The sequence below is a fragment of the Fistularia commersonii genome, chromosome 12, assembly GCF_037954325.1.
Source record: "Fistularia commersonii isolate RoL2024-O1a breed Wild chromosome 12, RoL_Fcom_v1.0, whole genome shotgun sequence".
Taxonomy (NCBI): domain Eukaryota; kingdom Metazoa; phylum Chordata; class Actinopteri; order Syngnathiformes; family Fistulariidae; genus Fistularia; species Fistularia commersonii.
This window is the reverse complement of record NC_141295.1, coordinates 9,209,512-9,228,799: the sequence shown is the minus strand read 5'-3', so window position 1 is coordinate 9,228,799 and position 19,288 is coordinate 9,209,512. Positions and strand designations below refer to the sequence as shown.

General features: G+C 39.7%; 1 protein-coding gene across 3 annotated transcripts in view; it reads left to right on the top strand.

Moving 5' to 3' along the window:
• The window catches only part of tbc1d1 (TBC1 (tre-2/USP6, BUB2, cdc16) domain family, member 1), a 56,554-nt gene that overhangs the window by 24,139 nt on the left and 13,127 nt on the right, over positions 1-19,288 (top strand). For 2 of the 3 annotated variants that reach the window (XM_086156885.1, XM_086156887.1), the window contains 9 exons: positions 4,480-4,571; positions 6,357-6,473; positions 6,697-6,819; positions 7,015-7,163; positions 9,324-9,587; positions 10,335-10,451; positions 10,871-10,984; positions 11,120-11,253; positions 18,401-18,601. In XM_086156885.1, the coding sequence (XP_086013011.1) occupies positions 4,480-4,571; positions 6,357-6,473; positions 6,697-6,819; positions 7,015-7,163; positions 9,324-9,587; positions 10,335-10,451; positions 10,871-10,984; positions 11,120-11,253; positions 18,401-18,601 (1,311 nt within the window). The remainder of the gene's footprint in view (positions 1-4,479; positions 4,572-6,356; positions 6,474-6,696; positions 6,820-7,014; positions 7,164-9,323; positions 9,588-10,334; positions 10,452-10,870; positions 10,985-11,119; positions 11,254-18,400; positions 18,602-19,288) is intronic. The other variant, XM_086156886.1, reaches the window with a different exon arrangement.

Genomic DNA, 19,288 nt, shown 5'->3' with positions numbered 1-19,288 from the left:
AATGATACCCCATACTCCCGGAGCAGCCCCACAGGATTCCCCATGGGACACGGTTGAATGCCTTCTCTAGATCCACAAAACACATGTTGACTGGTTGGACAAACTCCCATGCCCCCTTGAGGACCCTGCTGAGTGTATAGAGCTGGTCCACTGATCCACAACCAGTATGAAAACCACACTGCTCCTCCTGGATTCGAGGTTCAGCGACCTGGCGGACCGTCCTTTCTAACACCGCTGAATAGACCTTACCTGGTAGGCTGAGGAGTGTGATCCCCCTATAGTTGGAGCACATCTTCTGATCCCCCTTTTTAATCAGGGGGATCATCAACCAGGTCTGCCAGTCCAGCAGCACTGTCCCCGACATCCACGCAATGCTGGAGAGGTGTGTCAGCCAGGACAGCCCTACAGCTTCTAGAGACTTGAGGAACCCAGGGTGGACCTCATCCACCCCCGGGGCCCCGCTACTGAAGAGCTTTTTGACTGCTTCAGCAACTTCAGCCCCGAAAATAGATGCGTCTGTTCCAGAGTGCCCTGGCCCTGCTTCCTATCGAAGGTGTTTCGACAGAATTGTTTAAGTTGAGGGCAGCAATGCCCCACGCCCACTGTACATAGTGTTGATGGAGCACTCATTCCCCCTTCTGAGCAGCTGGGTGGTGGACCTGAATCTCTATAAAGTCTTACTCCATCGTGTCCCCAAACTCCTCCCAAGCTTGGGTTTTTGCTTTGACGATCACCGAAGCCTGTCATTTGGCATGCCAATAACCGTCAGCTGGCTCGAGAGCCCCACAAGCCAAAAAAGCCCGATAGGATTCCCTCCTCAGTTTGATGACATCCCTCACTGTTGTGGTCCACCAGCAAGTTCGAGAGTTGCTGCCTTGACAGGCCCCGACATGGCCCATTTGGACTCAGTGTCCCCCACATCCTTCAGGACTTGGTTGTAGTTTGGCTGAAGGTGGGAGTTGAAACTCCCTCTGACAGGAGAGTCTGCCAGATGTTCCCAGTAGACCCTCATGTTACATTTGGGTCTGCCTGGTCTGACCGCATCCTCTCCCACCGTTGGAGCCAGCTCCAACAGTGTGCCCGGTTGAGCCCCATGACAATTGCGTCAGACCTGCAATGGATTTGCGGTTGTTGGCAGGAGTGTGGTGTCCTCTGGGGGCACCACCGGGGAGAGACGAGAGACGGCTGGTGATCTGGAGACGCGATTGGCTCTTGGAGATCTTGGGGTGCAGTTGGCAGGTCCGGTAGTTGGGTTGGGACGTTGAACTTGGAACCATGGTTCGGATAGTCAGGAAAAAAAAAAGTTTTTGCGACTATATTCAGCGACCTCTTGTGCACTGGAGTGTAGCTGTTGGAGCATCGTTTCAGTTCGAAACGTGCGGTTAAAAACGGGTTGATGATGTCACAGTGTGTGCCTCGCTGTGGTCCAATGGGTGAGGGTGCTTGGATGGGCCCTCTCCGTAGAAGGCGGCCTCCCCTCTCATCACCCACCTCCGGAATGTGTACTAGAGTTAGTGGGAAGGTGAGAATTAGTTTATTGCAGCATGGGGGTCGATCATTAAAACAAAGGATTCAACCCCTCTTGTTCTACACATGGTGGTTGAATACAGAAATAAATTTGGTTAACAGAAATAAGTTTCCGTTTTAGTCTGTACTTGAGGCACAACAACTCTCCATAAGCATCCTCTATATGTAACCTCTCACTATTCTTTTTAAGTCTGTCATGATTTTTGTGCTATTTTTCAACATCTTTTGAGCCAAGCAACATTTTTTACACTGAAAAAATCCTGCGGCAGACCAACAACCCAAAATGTTAGAAAATGACACTCTGTAGCCTAATACAGTATGTATAATGACAATATAGTCTTTCACTTCATTTGTACTCAGTGTAAAACCTGGGCCTGTTTATATGAACACAATCCTGATATCTTGGCAGCCATTGAAGGACATGGACGCTCTTTCTCAGCTGTTCTCAGTCTCTCTGTTTTTAGTCTTCATAGCAGTAATGCTTGAGAAGCTCAGCTCACATAGATATGTTGTGGAAAATTGGAGCAGTATTGTCCTTGTTCTCCTTGTTCAATATAATCTGATGTGATGTGAAAATGTCCTCACCTATTGTTTTTTAGAAAGTTTTCATAATGGCTTCTCCATCCACAACACACACATTGGCCAAGAGCTGAGCATGTCCATTAATATTTGTTGGCTCATTGACTCACAATGCAAATTTCCCTCTGATGCATATCTTTTCCAAAACAACACTTTCGAGGTTTGCAGACATGTCATCAATACATCTCGCAATCATGTTACTGGCCTCATCTGTGCATCTTTGTACTGTTGGACTTTTTAGGCATGAAGCCATTCTGCTGTTCACAAATGCTGACATCTGCTCTCAGTCTAGTTTCCATTACTTTTTCCCATAACTTCATTGTATGGCTCATCAACTTTATCCTTCTATCTTTGCCACAATTCTGCACATCCCCCTTATTCTTAAAAATGGGCACCATCACACTTCTCCATTCTTCCGGCATTTTCTCACTCTCTAAGATCCTGTTGAATCATCTAGTCAGAAACTCTACTGCTGCCTCTCCTAGACACTTCCACACCTCCACAGGTACACCATCAGGACCAACTGCCTTTCCACTCTTCATCCTCTCCAATGCCTTCCTCACTTCACTTTTACTAATCTCTCCCACTTTGTATTGTACAATAGTCACCTCTTCTACCCTTGCCTCTCTTTCATTTTCCACATTCATCAGCTCTTCAAAGTACTCTTTCCATCTTCCCATCACTCTTCTAGCATCTGTCAATACATTTCCCTCTATCCTTCATCACCCGGACTTGTTGTACATCCTTTACATCTTTATATCTCTGTTTTGCGAACTTGTATAGATTATTCTCTCCCTCCTTACTGTCAAACCGAGCATACAAGTCATCATATGCCCTTTGTTTTGCCTTTGCTACCTCTACCTTTAAGTTATACTGTATCTCCCTGTACTCCTGTCTGTTCTCTTCAGTCCTCTGTGTCCCAATTCTTCTTTGCTAACTGCTTTCTCTATATACTCCAGCACTTCCTTATTCCACCAACAAGTCTCCTTATCCACTTTCCTTCCAGATGACAAACCAAGTACTCTCCTACCTGTCTCCCTGATAACACTAGCTGTAGTTATCCAATCATCTGGAAACTCTCACTGACCACCCAGAGCCTTTTTTAACTCATCCCTGAAAACCATATAACACTCCTCCCTTTTCAGCTTCCACTGTGTTGTCCTCTGCTCTGCCTTTGTCCTCTTGATATTTCTTGTCACCAGAGTCATCCTCCTAACCACCTATGTTGTCTGGCTACGCTCTCACCTACAACTACTTTGCAGTCACTGATCTCTTTCAGGTTACCTCGTCTATACAAGATGTAGTCTACCTGCATGCTCTTACCTCTGTTCTTATAAGTTACCCGATGTTCCTGTCTTTTCTGGAAAAAAAGTGTTCACTATAGCCATTTCCATCCTTTTTGCAAAATCTACCATCAGCTGTTCCTCTGCGTTCCTATCCTGCATACCAAATCTGCCCATCACTTCTTCATCCCTCTATTGCCTGCACCAACATGGCCATTGAAGTCTGCACTCTGCACTCTGTCATCTCTGGAGATATTCTGCATCACTTCATCTAGCTCAAGACCTCTTGCCTGGCAGCTCCAATTCCAGCATCCGTCTACCAATATATTCTCTATCCCTCCTCTGTACATGACCGAACCATATCAGTCTGGCTTCTCTGACCTTCTCTCCAAAACATCTAACATGTGCCGTCCCTCTGATAGACTCATTCCTGATCCTATCCATCCTGATCACTAACAAAGTCCTCCTTCAAAATTACTCCTACTCCTCTTCTTGTCAGTACCATGATAGTACAACTTAATACCTGCTCCTAAGTTTCTAGACATACTACCTTTCCACCTGGTCTCCTGGACCCACAGTACATCCACTTTCCTTCTCTGCATCATGTCGACCAACTCTCTACCTTTTGCTGTCATAGTCCCGATATTCAAAGTCCCTGCTCTTAGTCCTAGACTCTCGCCTTTCTTCTTCTCTCTCTGCTTCAGAACATGGCTTCCTCCTCTCCTTCTTTGACCTACAGTAGCCCAGTTTCCATTGGTTCCCTGTTGGTCATCGGTACCAATGGCAGTCACTGTTAACCGGGGCCTCTGATATCGTCTGGTTATTAGGTTTAATTTGCATGTTTGGTTTTTGGCAAAAGTTTTACTCTGGATGCCCTTCCTGGTGCAGACCTCTGGATTTATCCGGGCTTCGGACCAGCTCAGAGGGACACTGACCCTTGACCCCCGAGGCTAGCTCAGGGAAGCACCGGCCCGTGCCGCCCTGAGGCTGCATTATGTTGTCAGTTCCATAACTCGTGTAAAAAAAATCCAAAAACTGATAGTTGACTTTGCAATGTCTATTGTTCATTTTTTTCTGGCTCTTTTTTCAGGTCTGAATTCATCTAAAACTAAGCTGGAGCTTCAGAGGTACTTAGCCACTTTAGACAACCAGGAGCAAGCATCAGTCTTTGAAAATACTATGGTAAGATCCAAATTTTTTATTGCAATGTCTACAGTCAGGAAATGTGTTTCCCTGTGCAATTAAATTCTTACTTTGCTATCTACAGTGAAGCCACATAGTTTGTTGACAAAACAATAGATAATAACGAAAGTATGACAGTATTGGGTGTGCATGTTGGGAAAGTGCAAATTGAAACATAGACAGTTATAGTCACAGTATGTGCAAGTTAAAAAGAGTAGATTGACACTTTTAACAGCTGTATTTATTTTGGCTACTGATTACAAATTCTCTCTCTTGCTAGAGAAGAATCCAATAAGTCTGTACTTTTAAAGTTTGTGTTGAATGAATTCAAACAGGATGTTTTCCCAGAATTCCTGCCACCCATGTGTATTTTCTATTTCTGATATGATACACACATGAGCGGTTAGTTCTATTACCTGTGCATGTGCAAACATTTTGATTTGTGTTTAGGGGATTCAAATTCAAATTCAAAAAAATGTATTTGTCCCCTAGGGGCAATTACGAAGGAGGCCTTTAAATAGCTGTCAGTGATTCAGGTGGCATCTGCTTATAAAGTAAATGAAATGCGAAACTACATTGCTGAACGGTCCTGCTAATTTGATGGCCAAAGTTTGATGTCATCAAGGTACTGATTTTGTAACTTTACTTGAAATAGTATGAAATAAAACTTTACTTTCTGTGTAGACTACTCTACTACTCTGGTTAATTAGGTTGACCTTATATGCACAACTAGGCATTGATTTTCTTGTGTAGTCATCTAATTAAGTTATAAATTGCATTTTAGCCTGTTAGTAGTGAAAAATATTCCTTTGCTTTTCCTCCTAGGGTTACATGTTTGTGCTTTGGTCTTGACTGTAACATCCCCCAATGAGTTTATCTTACTAAAAAGATCCTGCTTTGGCAACTTGAGCAATGTGGTGTTATTCTCTTCTCAGCATTAGTCATGTTTCTGTAATTCGCTACATTTTTTACCTCATAATTCATGCAATTTACATTGCAATCCTTCATCCCAATATTCCGATCTCCACACTAAACTTCACTTTTCACTTCAGTTAATTGATACTACAGAGTCCATGTCTTGATAAAAATTTCATTACATTTGGCACCAACCTGTTTTTTTTTAACAGTAGCTGACATTTTTTAAGTCCAAGGATTAACAGCCATCTCCTATTTACATCAGCATTCACTTTACAACAATGAGAATAGACCTCACACTGAACTTGTTGATGCCTGTGAAGTAGTTTAAACTTTAAAGGGGAAAAGGAGTCGGTTGTGCTAATTTTTTTTCAATTTGTTATCTATATAACATTTGTAAATGTAAAACACGTCAGAAGCACATTACAATGTTTTAGGGATTTCTTCTAATGGAAATAATAGTGGGTAGAGATTCAAGATTTAAAGTGTTTATTGTCACATGCACAGTGTAGAAACGTTTTTCCCTGTACATTGAAATTCCTACTTTACTGTCTGAGTGCATTTGGATATGTGCTGATAGTAAGAGTATAAACATTATTAAATCCATGATTACAGATATGAATATGAACAGTTGAACAGTGTCTGTGTAATAAGACATTTGTGTGCAGCTCACAAAGTGCAGGTGCAAGGATGAGTGCAATTTAAGTGGGCAGTAGACTTTGCATGTGCTAATAGGGGTGGTTAATTGTCCATGCAAACAAAGATAATCAATCCAGATCTTGTTATATTCTACTGAATATATTCTACCAATTTATACCTCAAAAATTGTCAAGCAAATAGGTGTTGTTTAAAACATGCCTGTTCTTGTAGAGGGCTCGTCCCAAGAGTGACCAAGAAGAGAATGAGTTGATCATGGCGTCTTTGAGGAATCTTTATGAGGAGAGACAGAAGAGCCATCAGCACACACTGCCTGGAGACGGCAAACAGGTAGGTTTTTTATTTATTTCTTTATTTTATGTTCGTGCAGTCACTACTTCAACTAATTTTACAATTTATTTGTTTTATGTTCTTATTAAATCACTTGATGGACATTATTGTTTTACAGTTTTACAGACAAATGCAGCTCCCTTATACGTGTAAGAGAGCTGTTTCTCTCACTGGTGGTCTATATTTGTCTCTTCTTTTGCTATCTCTGTCCATGTGCATGTAGGGGGAGGAGGCAGCTCCTAGCCAAGTGGAGGCACCACAGCAGAGTAGCAGCCGGCAGCGTCTGGAACAGTTTAAGTCTCGAGCCAAGCGCTCACTGACAGAGTCACTGGAGGGCATCTGGAAGGTTAATTGAGCATTTTGTCTTGATGGTATAAAAGTGACTTTGCATAATACATTACATGAGAAAGTATTTGTTAATTCGTAAAAAGAGTTGGAGTGTGTATAATAAATGTCAGTTTCATTGGGTGCCCGTGTTCTTTTTTTTTTTTTTTTGGTAACTTTTAGAATTCATGTGTCTATATTTTTCCTATTTGATCAGGGAAGCAATAAGGCCAGAATTCAGAGGGAAACCAGTGAAGGGGGCGACAGTGTGTCTTCCATTTGTAGTGTCAACAGCAGCCAGGACCCACCCTGCTTAGATGACTCCCTTCCGGCCTCCTCCCAGTTGCAACCCACCAGCCCGCTTAGGTAAAGACTCAATAGACTAACAAGCCTGCCAAATGATGACTTTTATAATTTGATTGGAGACTTGGTGCTAAAAATACAAATTTGAATCAATAGTACAAGGTCAGAAAATAGCAAATAGATGGTAAAGGCTTAGCTTAAAAAGCATCTCATTTCTGTTTTTAAAATGAGGAACAGCCAGTAATAAATCATCCAATGACCCGAGAGCCCAGTTGGATGTTGAATAAAGGCACTTCAAAACAAAGATGCGGTATGGATGTCAAAGCCACAAGATAAAAGTATAATTATGTACAGTAGTTGAGAAAAGTCCTCTTGGGAATTAGGGGGAAGGCATTTAAACTTATGGGGGAGGAGATATATATGGTTTAAGGTTTTAATAATGGAAAGATACTACATCATCTACCAAACATTAAAGAACATTGCAAAAGTCATTGGTAGTAAGCCAGGCACTTCTTTATGTTGGGCATAGAACTGAAAATCTGCGGTGACATTATTTTGTACGTAATTCAAAGAAAAAGCTCAACAGGGATTACCTCCAGTTCACTGGCTTTAAAAAGCATTCAGTATTACAGAGTTTCTTAAGCTTCATTGACATTTTACTCTGATAATGAGTCTTTTTTGTTTTTCTTTTTGAGGTGTGTTTTGATGTCCTAAACCTATTTCCCAGTCAACGAAATAAAGCAGCTCCTTAGGTTTTGATGCTTGCATCTTCATTTGCAAAGAACAAAAGTGATGTTTTGGCTACATTGTTTTGTTTTTATTGATACAGTTTAAATCCTTAACTTCTCCAAAAAAATGAACTCAAAATATCTTATCTTGACAATGTTAGCTAAAAGAAATGAAGGTGACGAATAAATTTGTAATCAAAATCAAAACACTTAATCTGAAAGCTCAAGAAATGCACATGACGTAATATTGTTTTACAAAAAAACTCACATATAAAATTGAAAACCCCAAATTAAACTCTTTGATACTCTGAATCCGCTCTTTATCATTTATCAGTTAACTGTCAGTCTTTTAATTTTTCAGTTACATATATTGCATTTTCAGTTGTCATTGCACTTTTCCTTTTAGCATTTGAATTTGCCTTTTCTAGCTGTGTGTTGATCAGAGGGCATGGCCCATGAGATGATAGGAATACCTGAAAAGGCTGGGATCTAGAGGCACCTGGACATGTTATTTTTAAAGTCACCACAGAACAAGGCCTCAGCTGACCCCAATCATTCTGCTGGAGAGTAAGCTGACATGTCAGGCAGCAGCCAAGAGTGCAACATTAGTAACTGGTTATAGCCTCTGTTTGCTTTGATGCATGGCTATGCCACTTGTTTGCTATTTGAACAAAACAAGCCTTTGTTAAAAAGAAATATTATATTATTTTATTTTTTTAAATATATATATTTGTTTTTATTTTGTTTTATTTTTTTGGCTGAGGCCTTGTATATATATATATGTGTGTGTGTGTGTGTGTGTGTGTGTGTGTGTGTGTGTGTGTGTGTGTGTGTGTGTGTGTGTGTGTGTGTGTGTGGTCATCAGATTGTGGAGTTCCAGTGATGTCATAGTTTCTCTCTTTTTATTGTGCAGTACAATTGTTAATAGTTCTTGTTATACCAGGGTTAGATAGACGTGGAACCGTGGGAGGTTAGGAGTATCATCACTACTCCAATGTAAATTCCAAAATGATGTTTGCATAATCATTGTTAGATTAGAGGCCAGCAAAGCAGCTTTGTTATAAACTGAAAACAAATACCTTTATGAATATAGCTGGAAGTTCACTATAGAGGTGTGAATCGACAAAAAAATGAATCTTCCCTCTTAAATCACATCTTTTGATTAAAATCACACACATCTCAGCACATTAAATCTCAGCATTGATAATGGTATGCATGGTAATATAAGTACACATAGTAAAAAGGTTTCCCAACTGTAACTTAAATACAAAATGATTGGAAACAGGGACACTGTATTACATCATGTTGTAAATATTTTGACTGTGGATATATTAATCACAAGCTGCTTATAAATACTTCAAACTGGTAGAGGGTCAGGTATGTGTCTGACAGCTTGTGTATTGGCTGCTAAGCTATTATATTAGGCAAAACATTTCTGGATTTCTGGAAGTTTATATTTGACTCCATCTTACCTTTTTTCCTCTCCAATTTTTAGGTGTCACAACTCGACAGGAGACCTGAAGCGTCTTGATGGTTCTTTCTCTCTGTCTGCTTCCTCCTCATCTTCACCCAGTGATGGTCAGCTGCAGGGCTTCCGTAAACGTGCCAGCACCTTCAGCCACCCTCCAACACCCTCCTCTGCAGAGGATTCCCCAGTTCACGCACTAATTCATACAGCACAGCAAGAACTAACAGCTGCTTCAAAGCCTAAGCTCGTACGGCACTACTCTGTCAGCACTGACAGTCCACACCAGAGCAAGTAAGGGATAAACAATATGTCACATGGATATAAAGATATCTTACAGTGTCTGAGTAAAAGGCTGGCTTGAAGTACTAATAATTTAGCCATCGGGTTGGGGACACATGGGTTTCCAGAAGTTGTTTAAATAACGTTCTAGCCCTTCATTTATATGTTCACTAGTTCCCTTGATCACATATTGTGGCGAATTACAAATATCACATATCACAAAAAAGCAGAAATTAAAAAAATACTGATACTTAGTATATCTGCGGATGTTCCCAGTCATCCAGGCCAAGGTTAATTCTTGTCAAAATCTTCTGCTTGTAGCAACCAGACTTGATGTTCTTCCTTTGAAGATGCTTCACTTCTGATCTGAGAGGCTTCTTCAGTTCGAACAACTAAACTAACTTGAACATTTTGACAAGAATAGACACTTACAATGGTACATGTATGCAGTGGCAGAATGGCTACATAGTGTCCTAAAACTTGCATTTGGATATCATTTAGTTGATTAACAATCTCGCTCAGTCTTTTCTATGGTTTTATCCTCAGTTGCATATGAAGAAATTAACAAAACTACCAGGATTGTTATTTATGCCTAAATCTAACCAAAATAAACATAAAACGATGTTCACGTTTATGAATGAAGTCCCAGCTCTTCTCCCACGTTCCTGTCTTATTCTTACTCATTAACAATCAATATACTTTAATTCAGTTCTGTCTTGATTTCCATTGCTTTCTCTCCATATTCACACTTATTGTCAGGAATGACCCAGCCGACTCCACCCTTCCTCCTGTTCCTATCTGCTCTTCATCCCCCTCTCCTCTGCTACCTCATCATCCTTCTTCCCCTTCTTCCGGAAGTAGGCTTAGTAAAAGAGGGTGAGAATTCCACATTGGTTTCAGTTCGACTACTGTAGTTGTACTTTCTCTGTAATAGGTACTTCTTTTTTTTTTTTTAATGCACTTATTTTCAAACCAGGGCCCAGTTTAGATAGAGAACTGTGGGGGTTTAAACAATGGGATAAGGAGACAAAGGACTTGCATCAGAGTGCAATGAATAAATTTATCGAAGTGTTGATATGTTTTGCTAGACAGATTGTCTCTCATTTTTGGACAGACTCTAATCAAATGAGCCACTACTTTTTAACTTTTCTCCTCAGTGTTATGAAACCAAAATGCAGCTCAGTGCATTACAGTATAGTTTTCTTATGGTAAAAAGAGCGTCTTTTGTTTGTACAGGGCCTGTCTTTTACCACTTCACTTCTTTAGTCTTTCTCACTTCCATCTTTTTGTGTCAGCCCTTTGGGTGTTCTTCGTGCTCGCCTTCACTCCTCATCCTCAGTCCCCAATTTTCTGAAATTTCAATTTCTGGCCCCTGTCCAAGAGAATGACTGCCATGAAACAAAGCGCAGGTACAAACGTTTACACAAAATGGTCCTAGCTGTGTCAAGCATAGCTTTTTAGTTTAATTTGTTTACCTGGTTATATGCAAGCATACAAGGAATGAAGGTCTGGTTGTAAACTTTCCCGTGTGCTTGTTTTTTCAGTGATGTAGCTGCTCTCTGTCCACCAAACACAGCATATACAGAAGGGGAAAGCCCAATGCGCAGCCACCGCCACTCTTGGAGACAGCAGATCTTCTTGCGTGTTGCGACACCTCAGAAGAACACAGAAACCAATGGTAAGACTTCAGGGGCTAAATTGCTAAATGAGGCCTCATGAGACGCTAACAATACAAGAATATGATTATGAAATTAATTAGAATAAACGCAAACTTATGTCAGTGGGGAATAAAATCTGGTAATGATATCCAGCATTTTTTTAAGATCTAGAACTAGCCCTGAACCATCCCCTGTAGAATTTACATTTCTACCAGGGCTGGGACTTTTAATTGTTCATTTTGTTTAACTAATTACTGAAATTATATAACATGTTAAGAAAATTTGCATTTTAGTAGCACTTCAATTTGTACCTCGGAACATTTCTCAGTGCTCGAGTTCCAGGGGGACAGATAACACCGACGCACAGTGTAATAGCATGATGGACAAGTCAGATGACACAATGCTGGCCAGAGAGATATTTAGTTAAAAAAAAAATTCAGATGGAAGTGAAGGAAAATGCTGTTTTTTGCACTTAATGTGGGGAAAAACTTTGCATATCCCAGGAGCACCTTTTACCTGAGTTGAACACTTTGGAGCTTGCATGCAGGTCAGTAATATCAGTTTCAGTATGAGTGCACAGGTTGGTTATGTTATGCGAGTGAGCTGTGTTGCCAGTCCACAGTCAACCAGATATTGAGGATCAAATTTAGAAACAAAATGTCCAAGTTCACGGTGAATAAATTAACCACTTCACTGGCAAGATGGATCATTGTGGTCTGTACAGGCTGCTCTCTTTGTGGTAAAAGATAAGTGATTACAGGAGACGCTGTAGATTGTCTTTCTGAACAGCAGATTGTAATTCTCTTCAGATGAATCAATGTCGAAACAAATCCAGCAGCTGGATGAGGATAGAAGGGAAGTAAAACAGGTACAAATGTGTTTTTTCTGTTACCACCTATTTTTTTTGGCTTTGTGGTAGAGTGAATTGAACACAAACAGGATTCTGAGGTTTAAGGTCAGGTATATTGATTAATTAATCTAGTTAACTAAAATATATTTCTTGTGTTAAATATTCTGATTAAATTTGATACATTTCATTAATTCCATTTAATTTTCCTTAAATTCAATTTTATTTATTTATGTTTTAGTCCCAACCCTATTTTTATCCACATTTATTGTTTTATTGTACTTTTAAAAAGGTGTGCTAATGAAGCCGGGCATCGTCTCACCAATTCGCCAAGTATCTCAATGATTTCAGATATCTCGGAGGCCAAATCAGTTGATGCACTCCAACAGATATATTTCCAAAGAGTACCACAAAACAGGCAGGGTGTACACCAGGACAATACTTAGAAAATTGGTAGGCAAGACAAATTGCTGAGATTTGGGAAAATAAATATCTGGGAATATCTGCTACCCACCAAATAACCTTGGAAGTACAACTAACACATTTATTCTCAGCAAAAGTAAGCGCAATTTTTTTTTTCCATCTCTCAAATTGAAAAAAAATCAGGGTATAAAAAAGAAAAAAAAACATAGTATTTCTTGTACTTCTCAGTGACCATAAGTTTGTCCTTGTATAAAATCCACCCAGTCTGGGGTAACTGGTTTTGACTGGCACGGCTTCAAGGGATGGAAGATGAATGATTGTCTAATGAATCCAGCCAATGAAAAGAAACTTGAGCTGGACAGATTTGTCTGGTTCATGGCCCAGTGTTAAATTGCCTTGAGAAAGATACTGAATCCACACTTGCTTCCTATGGCTGCACAATTAAGTTGTGAACGTTTGTGAATATGGCAGGGATGTTATATTTTCGCCTCTGCCAGCATTGTATGAATGTGTCATATATATATGGTTTTGTAAAAGAATTTGTATGTTGGACTGTAAAAGCATTTTACTCTGACATAATAGTATCTATATATATATGAATGCTTTGCTATGAACGTAAGTATTTCTGCTTTTCAGCAAATTAAGCATGTAACATCATTGAAAAAACCCTTAAAACACGCAACCATCGTTGATTTCACCTAAACGAATAGGACATAAGCATGACCACAAACCCTTACCTCGTCATTAGCATGTTTTCAAAGAAGCACAGGATTATTTGTTGTTGAGGTGTAGGGACAAAGACTCTCCGCTTGGTGTCACCCTTTCATTCAGTATCATTTTTTAAATATGCGCTCATTAAAGTGGCGAGTGAGAACATATGGGTCAGTCCTGGTTTCAGTGATTCGGTTTGAACATGAACCAACTATTGCAACTGCAAGCTCTTCTTTGCAGATATTTCTCTCTGCTTCCTGCTCACCGTTGGTTTCCATGTGTAAATTCTTACTAAAAATTCACTACTGTTCGGTCTCACTTTAGTTATAATTCACTATATTGGAGCTGCGAGTTTACAGCACTGGGTTCTCTTTCTAAGCTCACTAGTTGAATTTTATCCATGTCTACTTCAGAGGGAATTTGCAAAACATAAAAAAATTAAAAATGTAGTTTTGGCAGTTAACACTAATCAAATTTTATCCTTCATCAGACTGACGGACGTGTTTGATATTCTAAAGTAGCTTGGAATAATAATAAACCATGGCATATTAGTCTGTCTTCATGAAATCTTGAACCGTCAGCATTCAAGAGTCTGGTTTAATTCCGATTAGGGGACCATTCTGTGTAGAGTTTGCATGTTCTCTCAGTGTCTGTTTGGGCTTCCCCCAGGTTCTCAGTTTTTCTTCCAAAATCATTCAGCAGGTCAATTGGAAAAAAAAATTGGGAAACATTGCCCCCAACGAGCAAGTGACTGAATGTTGTGATTGACTCGCGACCAGTCCAGGGTGTACCCCACCAGTGTACCCCGCCTCTCGCCCTATAGCAGCTTGGATAGCAGCTCCAGCATCCCCCGTGACCCTGAGTGCAGGATAAGCAGCAGAAGATGGATGGATGGATTGATGACTTGTCACAGTCAACCTCATGTTTGAGCTTACAGGTCTTCAGATTCCAAATTTTAGTAATTATGGAGTGTGTGCCTTTATGACTCTCCATAACAGACTAAGTGTTGACAGTTAGAATAGTCGTTTTGGCACATTATAACTCTTTGTGAAAACCTGGTGTTATTAGACTTGTTTGAAAACACAATATTGGTTTTGTGCGAAAACACAATAGTGGTTTTGGGTTAGCACATATGTATGTCTGGTAAGGAGACCAGGGTGTACACCACCTCTCATCCATAGACAGATTGGTTTGACTCCAGCCCCACTGCAACACTGAGTGCAAAAGAATAATTAGTTTTCACATAAATTGAATTAATATTCCATTATATGTATTTCGATCCCTGCTCACAGATTTGCCAATGAATGTTTTATGATAACAGCAGTGCTAATGCATAGGTCTCCTGACGTGTCATTTTGCTACATTTAATAGCAATATAATAAATTATGGTCTAATATGCAATGTAAAAAGGTTTTAGAAATTATCTACCAATACTTCAGTTTTTGCCATTTATGATGCAGACCAATCTTTATCATAAAAGCAAACACAAAAGAATCCTCTTTTTTTCTGTCTGCTGTTGAAATCATTATCTTTAGTCGCCATCTTTCTCAGCTCACCTGCCTGTTATATGTTTTGACAGCCAACCCCTATTGATACTTTAGTGACCTTTAATATTACTTACCTGGATCTCAAGGTTTCTTTTACGGTAGTGTGATGGGCTCTGTTGGATAAACATAATGCTAACTTGAGATTGGTATGCAATTTATATGTGTGCATGCATACATAATGAGGTAATGGGTGTGTTGAATATATTTGTGTTCAGGGGTGGGCGGTGGTGTGTCCCAAGGTCATGTTGACTGTCCACACACAGACAGCGCCACAAGAAAGCGCCAGTCTTGTTGACCTACTTTGTGTGTGTGCGCACGCACACACACACACACACACACACACACCAGCACCCAAGAACTTCATTCTGGCCAAATTTGAATGTTTACTCAGGGAGTGGATTGTGCCACTTTCTGTAAAAGGTTATGTGTGACTGTGTATGCAATGGTATTTTCATGTCAAGATAAAGTTTTAGGATTTAGGTCAAGCATGCATTATAATTGTTTGAATTGAGGTGATGTTAAGGTGAATGCTTAAGAATTTTCAGGTGTCACTTGTTTGTTTTTTTCCATAAATGTGGACATATCAGCACACTTTTCTCCTCACCTAAATTCTAACTTTATAGACTTTCGTTAAAGAAAGGTCAGTAGGTTAATATGACATTTACCCCACCGTGTCCCTGGCTACATGATTGGTGGATGAAAAGTATTTAGTATTATTATACTAATACTAATGTATTAGTATTGATTGTGCAGTGTGGAAGCTTGATTATCTAAAACACCTGCATATTGCAGTTATGGCGCCACCATTTGCTTCTGATATTAAGGTTCGAATAAGTTTTATTATTACTCTCTGGTAAATGTTGAAGTTCTTATTTTTATAGTGTGTGTGTGTTGTTTTATTGGGTATAATCTCATGGTGGCATAGTTGGCTGCTGATTTCAGCTGCCCATTGAATGTAAACCCAGATAACTGACTGAAGGTGCACATAAATATACCCCTATTCTAAAAACAAATGCACTATTGTCATTGTGAGTGTAACGGGTTTACCATCAGTATGTATGTGCAATCTGAATACTTGCTGTGTCCTTCCACCAAACAACACTCGGTATTTTGAGGTCTGGGATCCACCCTGTACTTTAGGGTGGAGTCTCACAAACACATTTTTACTCTGTGTGTGTTGCACCCGACTGTGTCAATATATCTATGTTTAGCTTTTTGTGTGTGTCTGTGTGTGTGTGTCCACTGGATGGACAGAGAGAAAGGATTAGGCTGCCTATTTCCATTTTTAACCAAATTATTATTTTCTTGCGTGTTCCAGCAATCTGAATTTTGGTCCTTGTGTGAGTGGGCTGTAAATTGAATAAAATGAAATAATGAAAGTAAAGGGACAGCTGAAAATATTAAGGAATAGACCAGTTGTTTGACTACAGTTTTCATGTTGTTAACCCTCTTTCTTTTCACATCAGTAATTCTGCCTGTAGTTACCTTGTTACAACACACAAATGATAGTGCTTTAAAGTTTTCGGTTTTGCTTGCATTTGCTATGTAAGGATTAATATAAATCATCATAAAATGTGTGATAGCTTGCATCGCTGGATAAAAATCAATGAAACTTGAATCCTTGCACATGGTCTACTGCCACTTAATTTGCACTCCAAATTGCACTCATCCGTGCACCCGCACATTGTGAGTCGTACACCAAGCAGCACCCAAACATCTTATTGCAATGCCACTGATCTATTGCACTGATCGGCACATATCCCAATGCACGGTGGACAGCAAAGTAGGAATTTCACTGTACAGGGAAACTCGTTTCTACACTGTCCATGTGACAATATACACTTTGAATCTTGAATCTTCTGTTGAGGATAATGTGCGTAGTAGAAGAATGATACATCAAGGGGAGCAGTTTGCATTAATATTTGATTTGACTTGTGATAAAGTCGCGATCTTGTACTAAATCTGCGTTTTGACGGCGGGGAAACACCCAGATTCGGGTGTATTGTGAAGCCCTGGCAGCAAAATATGCTGCCTTTGTTTTCCAACGTGCTCAGTCATTGCTCATTGTTTGCCAGGCACTGTGATCACTCATGCCTGACAGTGGTCATTTCATGACATAGGTTGGCTAGAAGAGAGGGTCTGGGTCTGGTTAACTGCGAAAAGCTGATTGGCTCCTTAAGCACCTCCAACCTGACGCTAGATGCTGTAATATTATGAATAGGCAAACAGCTCAAAATGTGGTTACTCAAGTGCTGCCTTTGCATAAAATGGGTGCAATTGAGACTTAACTGTAGCCAAGGTGTCTAAAAGAATCAATTTTATTGGAACACAGTGATTTTAATGTGACTTGTGCATGGCATTGTATTGCAAAGAGAAGGTAATTCCAAGGCTCCTTAGTGTGTTTTCTCTTGTGAATTACTAATCTTTTATACCCTAATCGCGGGGCTCCTGCAACATCACAGCACGCAATGGAGGTACAAAAAAAAAAGGCTCTACTCTGACACCAAGAGGGGGGGATGTATCTTGTGGCCTTTTGCTGGGCTCACTGTCTTCTCGACTTCAATACTCCAACCCATCATGTTTATAAGGATCCTGCTTAAAGCCACACTGCAAATTGAAATTACCCATACTTTCATAAACAAGACGTGATTAACTTAGCAGAATTTGATATACAAGACAGCACTAATGATGATGATGGTGATGGCAAAGGTGAATAGAAGTAAGGCTTATGTTTATGAAGACATCAGTTTTTCAAATTTTCAGCGGGTGCCATTTTCCTGGATTGAATACGAAACAACTTTGACATATTCTCTTCAGTACTTCATAAGGCAAGCTTTTCAGAACTGCCGATGGATACTGAAATAGACATTAGTGAGTCATAATTTTGCTCACTTTAATTGAATCAAAATAGGAAATCATGTGTGAACTCTGTGTTTTTATTTATTTTCTTCATTTTAGCGTAAATGGGATTGCCATTTTGATTTAAATTTAGATGATGAATGGATAGCAGTTTGATAGCACTTTTCAAAGCCGAGTGAAAATTCAAGTTGTTTTTTTAACACTTTCAGATCCTCCCCTTCACATCATTAAACTGTCAGCAAAGGTGGCTGTAGTTTGTGCCAACTTGCTAATAAATTCAAACATTCATACACACAGTTGTTAAGCTTAAAGCATCATAAGCTGTTATGGTTATAGTATTAAGCTGATTGTATTTGGTGGAGCCACAGATCACTCCTGCAGCTCTCAGATGTTCAACCGGCCCCCCTAGAACCCCTCTAGATTCAAGAGCTCTGATAAATGTATCAGAATACTAGGACTTTGGCTCTTAATCAATGTGTTCAGTTTAATTTTTGAATAGTTTATACTGTGTTTATGTGTTATAAATTAATGTTTACAGTTAATATAAGGAATTTCTGACTTGCTACTTTCCTTGGCACAATCATTTTTGCAACTTTTAATGGAGATTGTGATTTAACAGAAATCTGATTTAAGTTAACATTCACTAACATTAAGTTTAACTAACATTTTTCATTAATTTAATTTGTTGTTTTTTTTTGGTTTGTTTAGTTTTTTTGCTGCTGTGCCTCGTAACAACATGTTATTCTGATCCAGTGCAATGTTATTGGATACATCTTTCAGATCGGGGTGATTCCTGCCTTGAAGTTGGTCGTGTGTGTGTCGGCCAAGTGATAGGTGGAGGAAATGGGGATTCATCCATGAGGGCAGTGCCTGAAGAGAGACGACAGAAAAGCAAGGAAGAACTGAGGGAGCTTTGGAGAAAGGCTATCCTTCAGCAGATCCTCCTCCAGAGGATGGAGAGAGAGAACCAGAAACTGCAGGGTAAGTCAGATGGATGAAAATTTGTACATTTATGTCTGCACACATTTTAATATAACGCTGCATTATAGGTGTTGAGCTGGAGGTTTTATTTTATTTCTTTTCCCTAGCCACCCAACTTTATTGAAATTTATGAGTGCCAGTTTTACAGACTACTTTAAGAAAATTAACAACATAAAGAGTTTCTCTTGGAAATGACTTGCATTCCAAAGCATTTCCTATGTATCCCTGTACCTTGCCTGTCTAAAAATTTGGTAAAACATGTTCAGTTGTCATTAGATACTTACTTCTACCACAAATAATTGCGTGACATAATACACTGGTGTGTGCCTTTGTATTTGTAAGTGGGTTGCCACGGGTGCCAGGAGAACATCAACATACAGCCAAGTATGCACCACACCTCTAGCTACCTGCAGTGTATACAAACCAATTATACCCCACACGCAAGGAAATGTAGGTCAGTGCTTATGTAAGAAATTTCACACCCTCTTTCTTCCATCACTGTGATTACACACTGGTGATAGACCCATGTTTTCTAGAAAATACATATTAGTGTCCAGAAGTATTGAAATGTTCGAACTCTAATTTTACTATTTATTATTCCTCTGCCAGAGTGTCCCAACCATTTCATTCATATTTTGTGTGGGAGTTTTGTAACGTGGCATTATTGATTAATTTTTCTTGGTATGC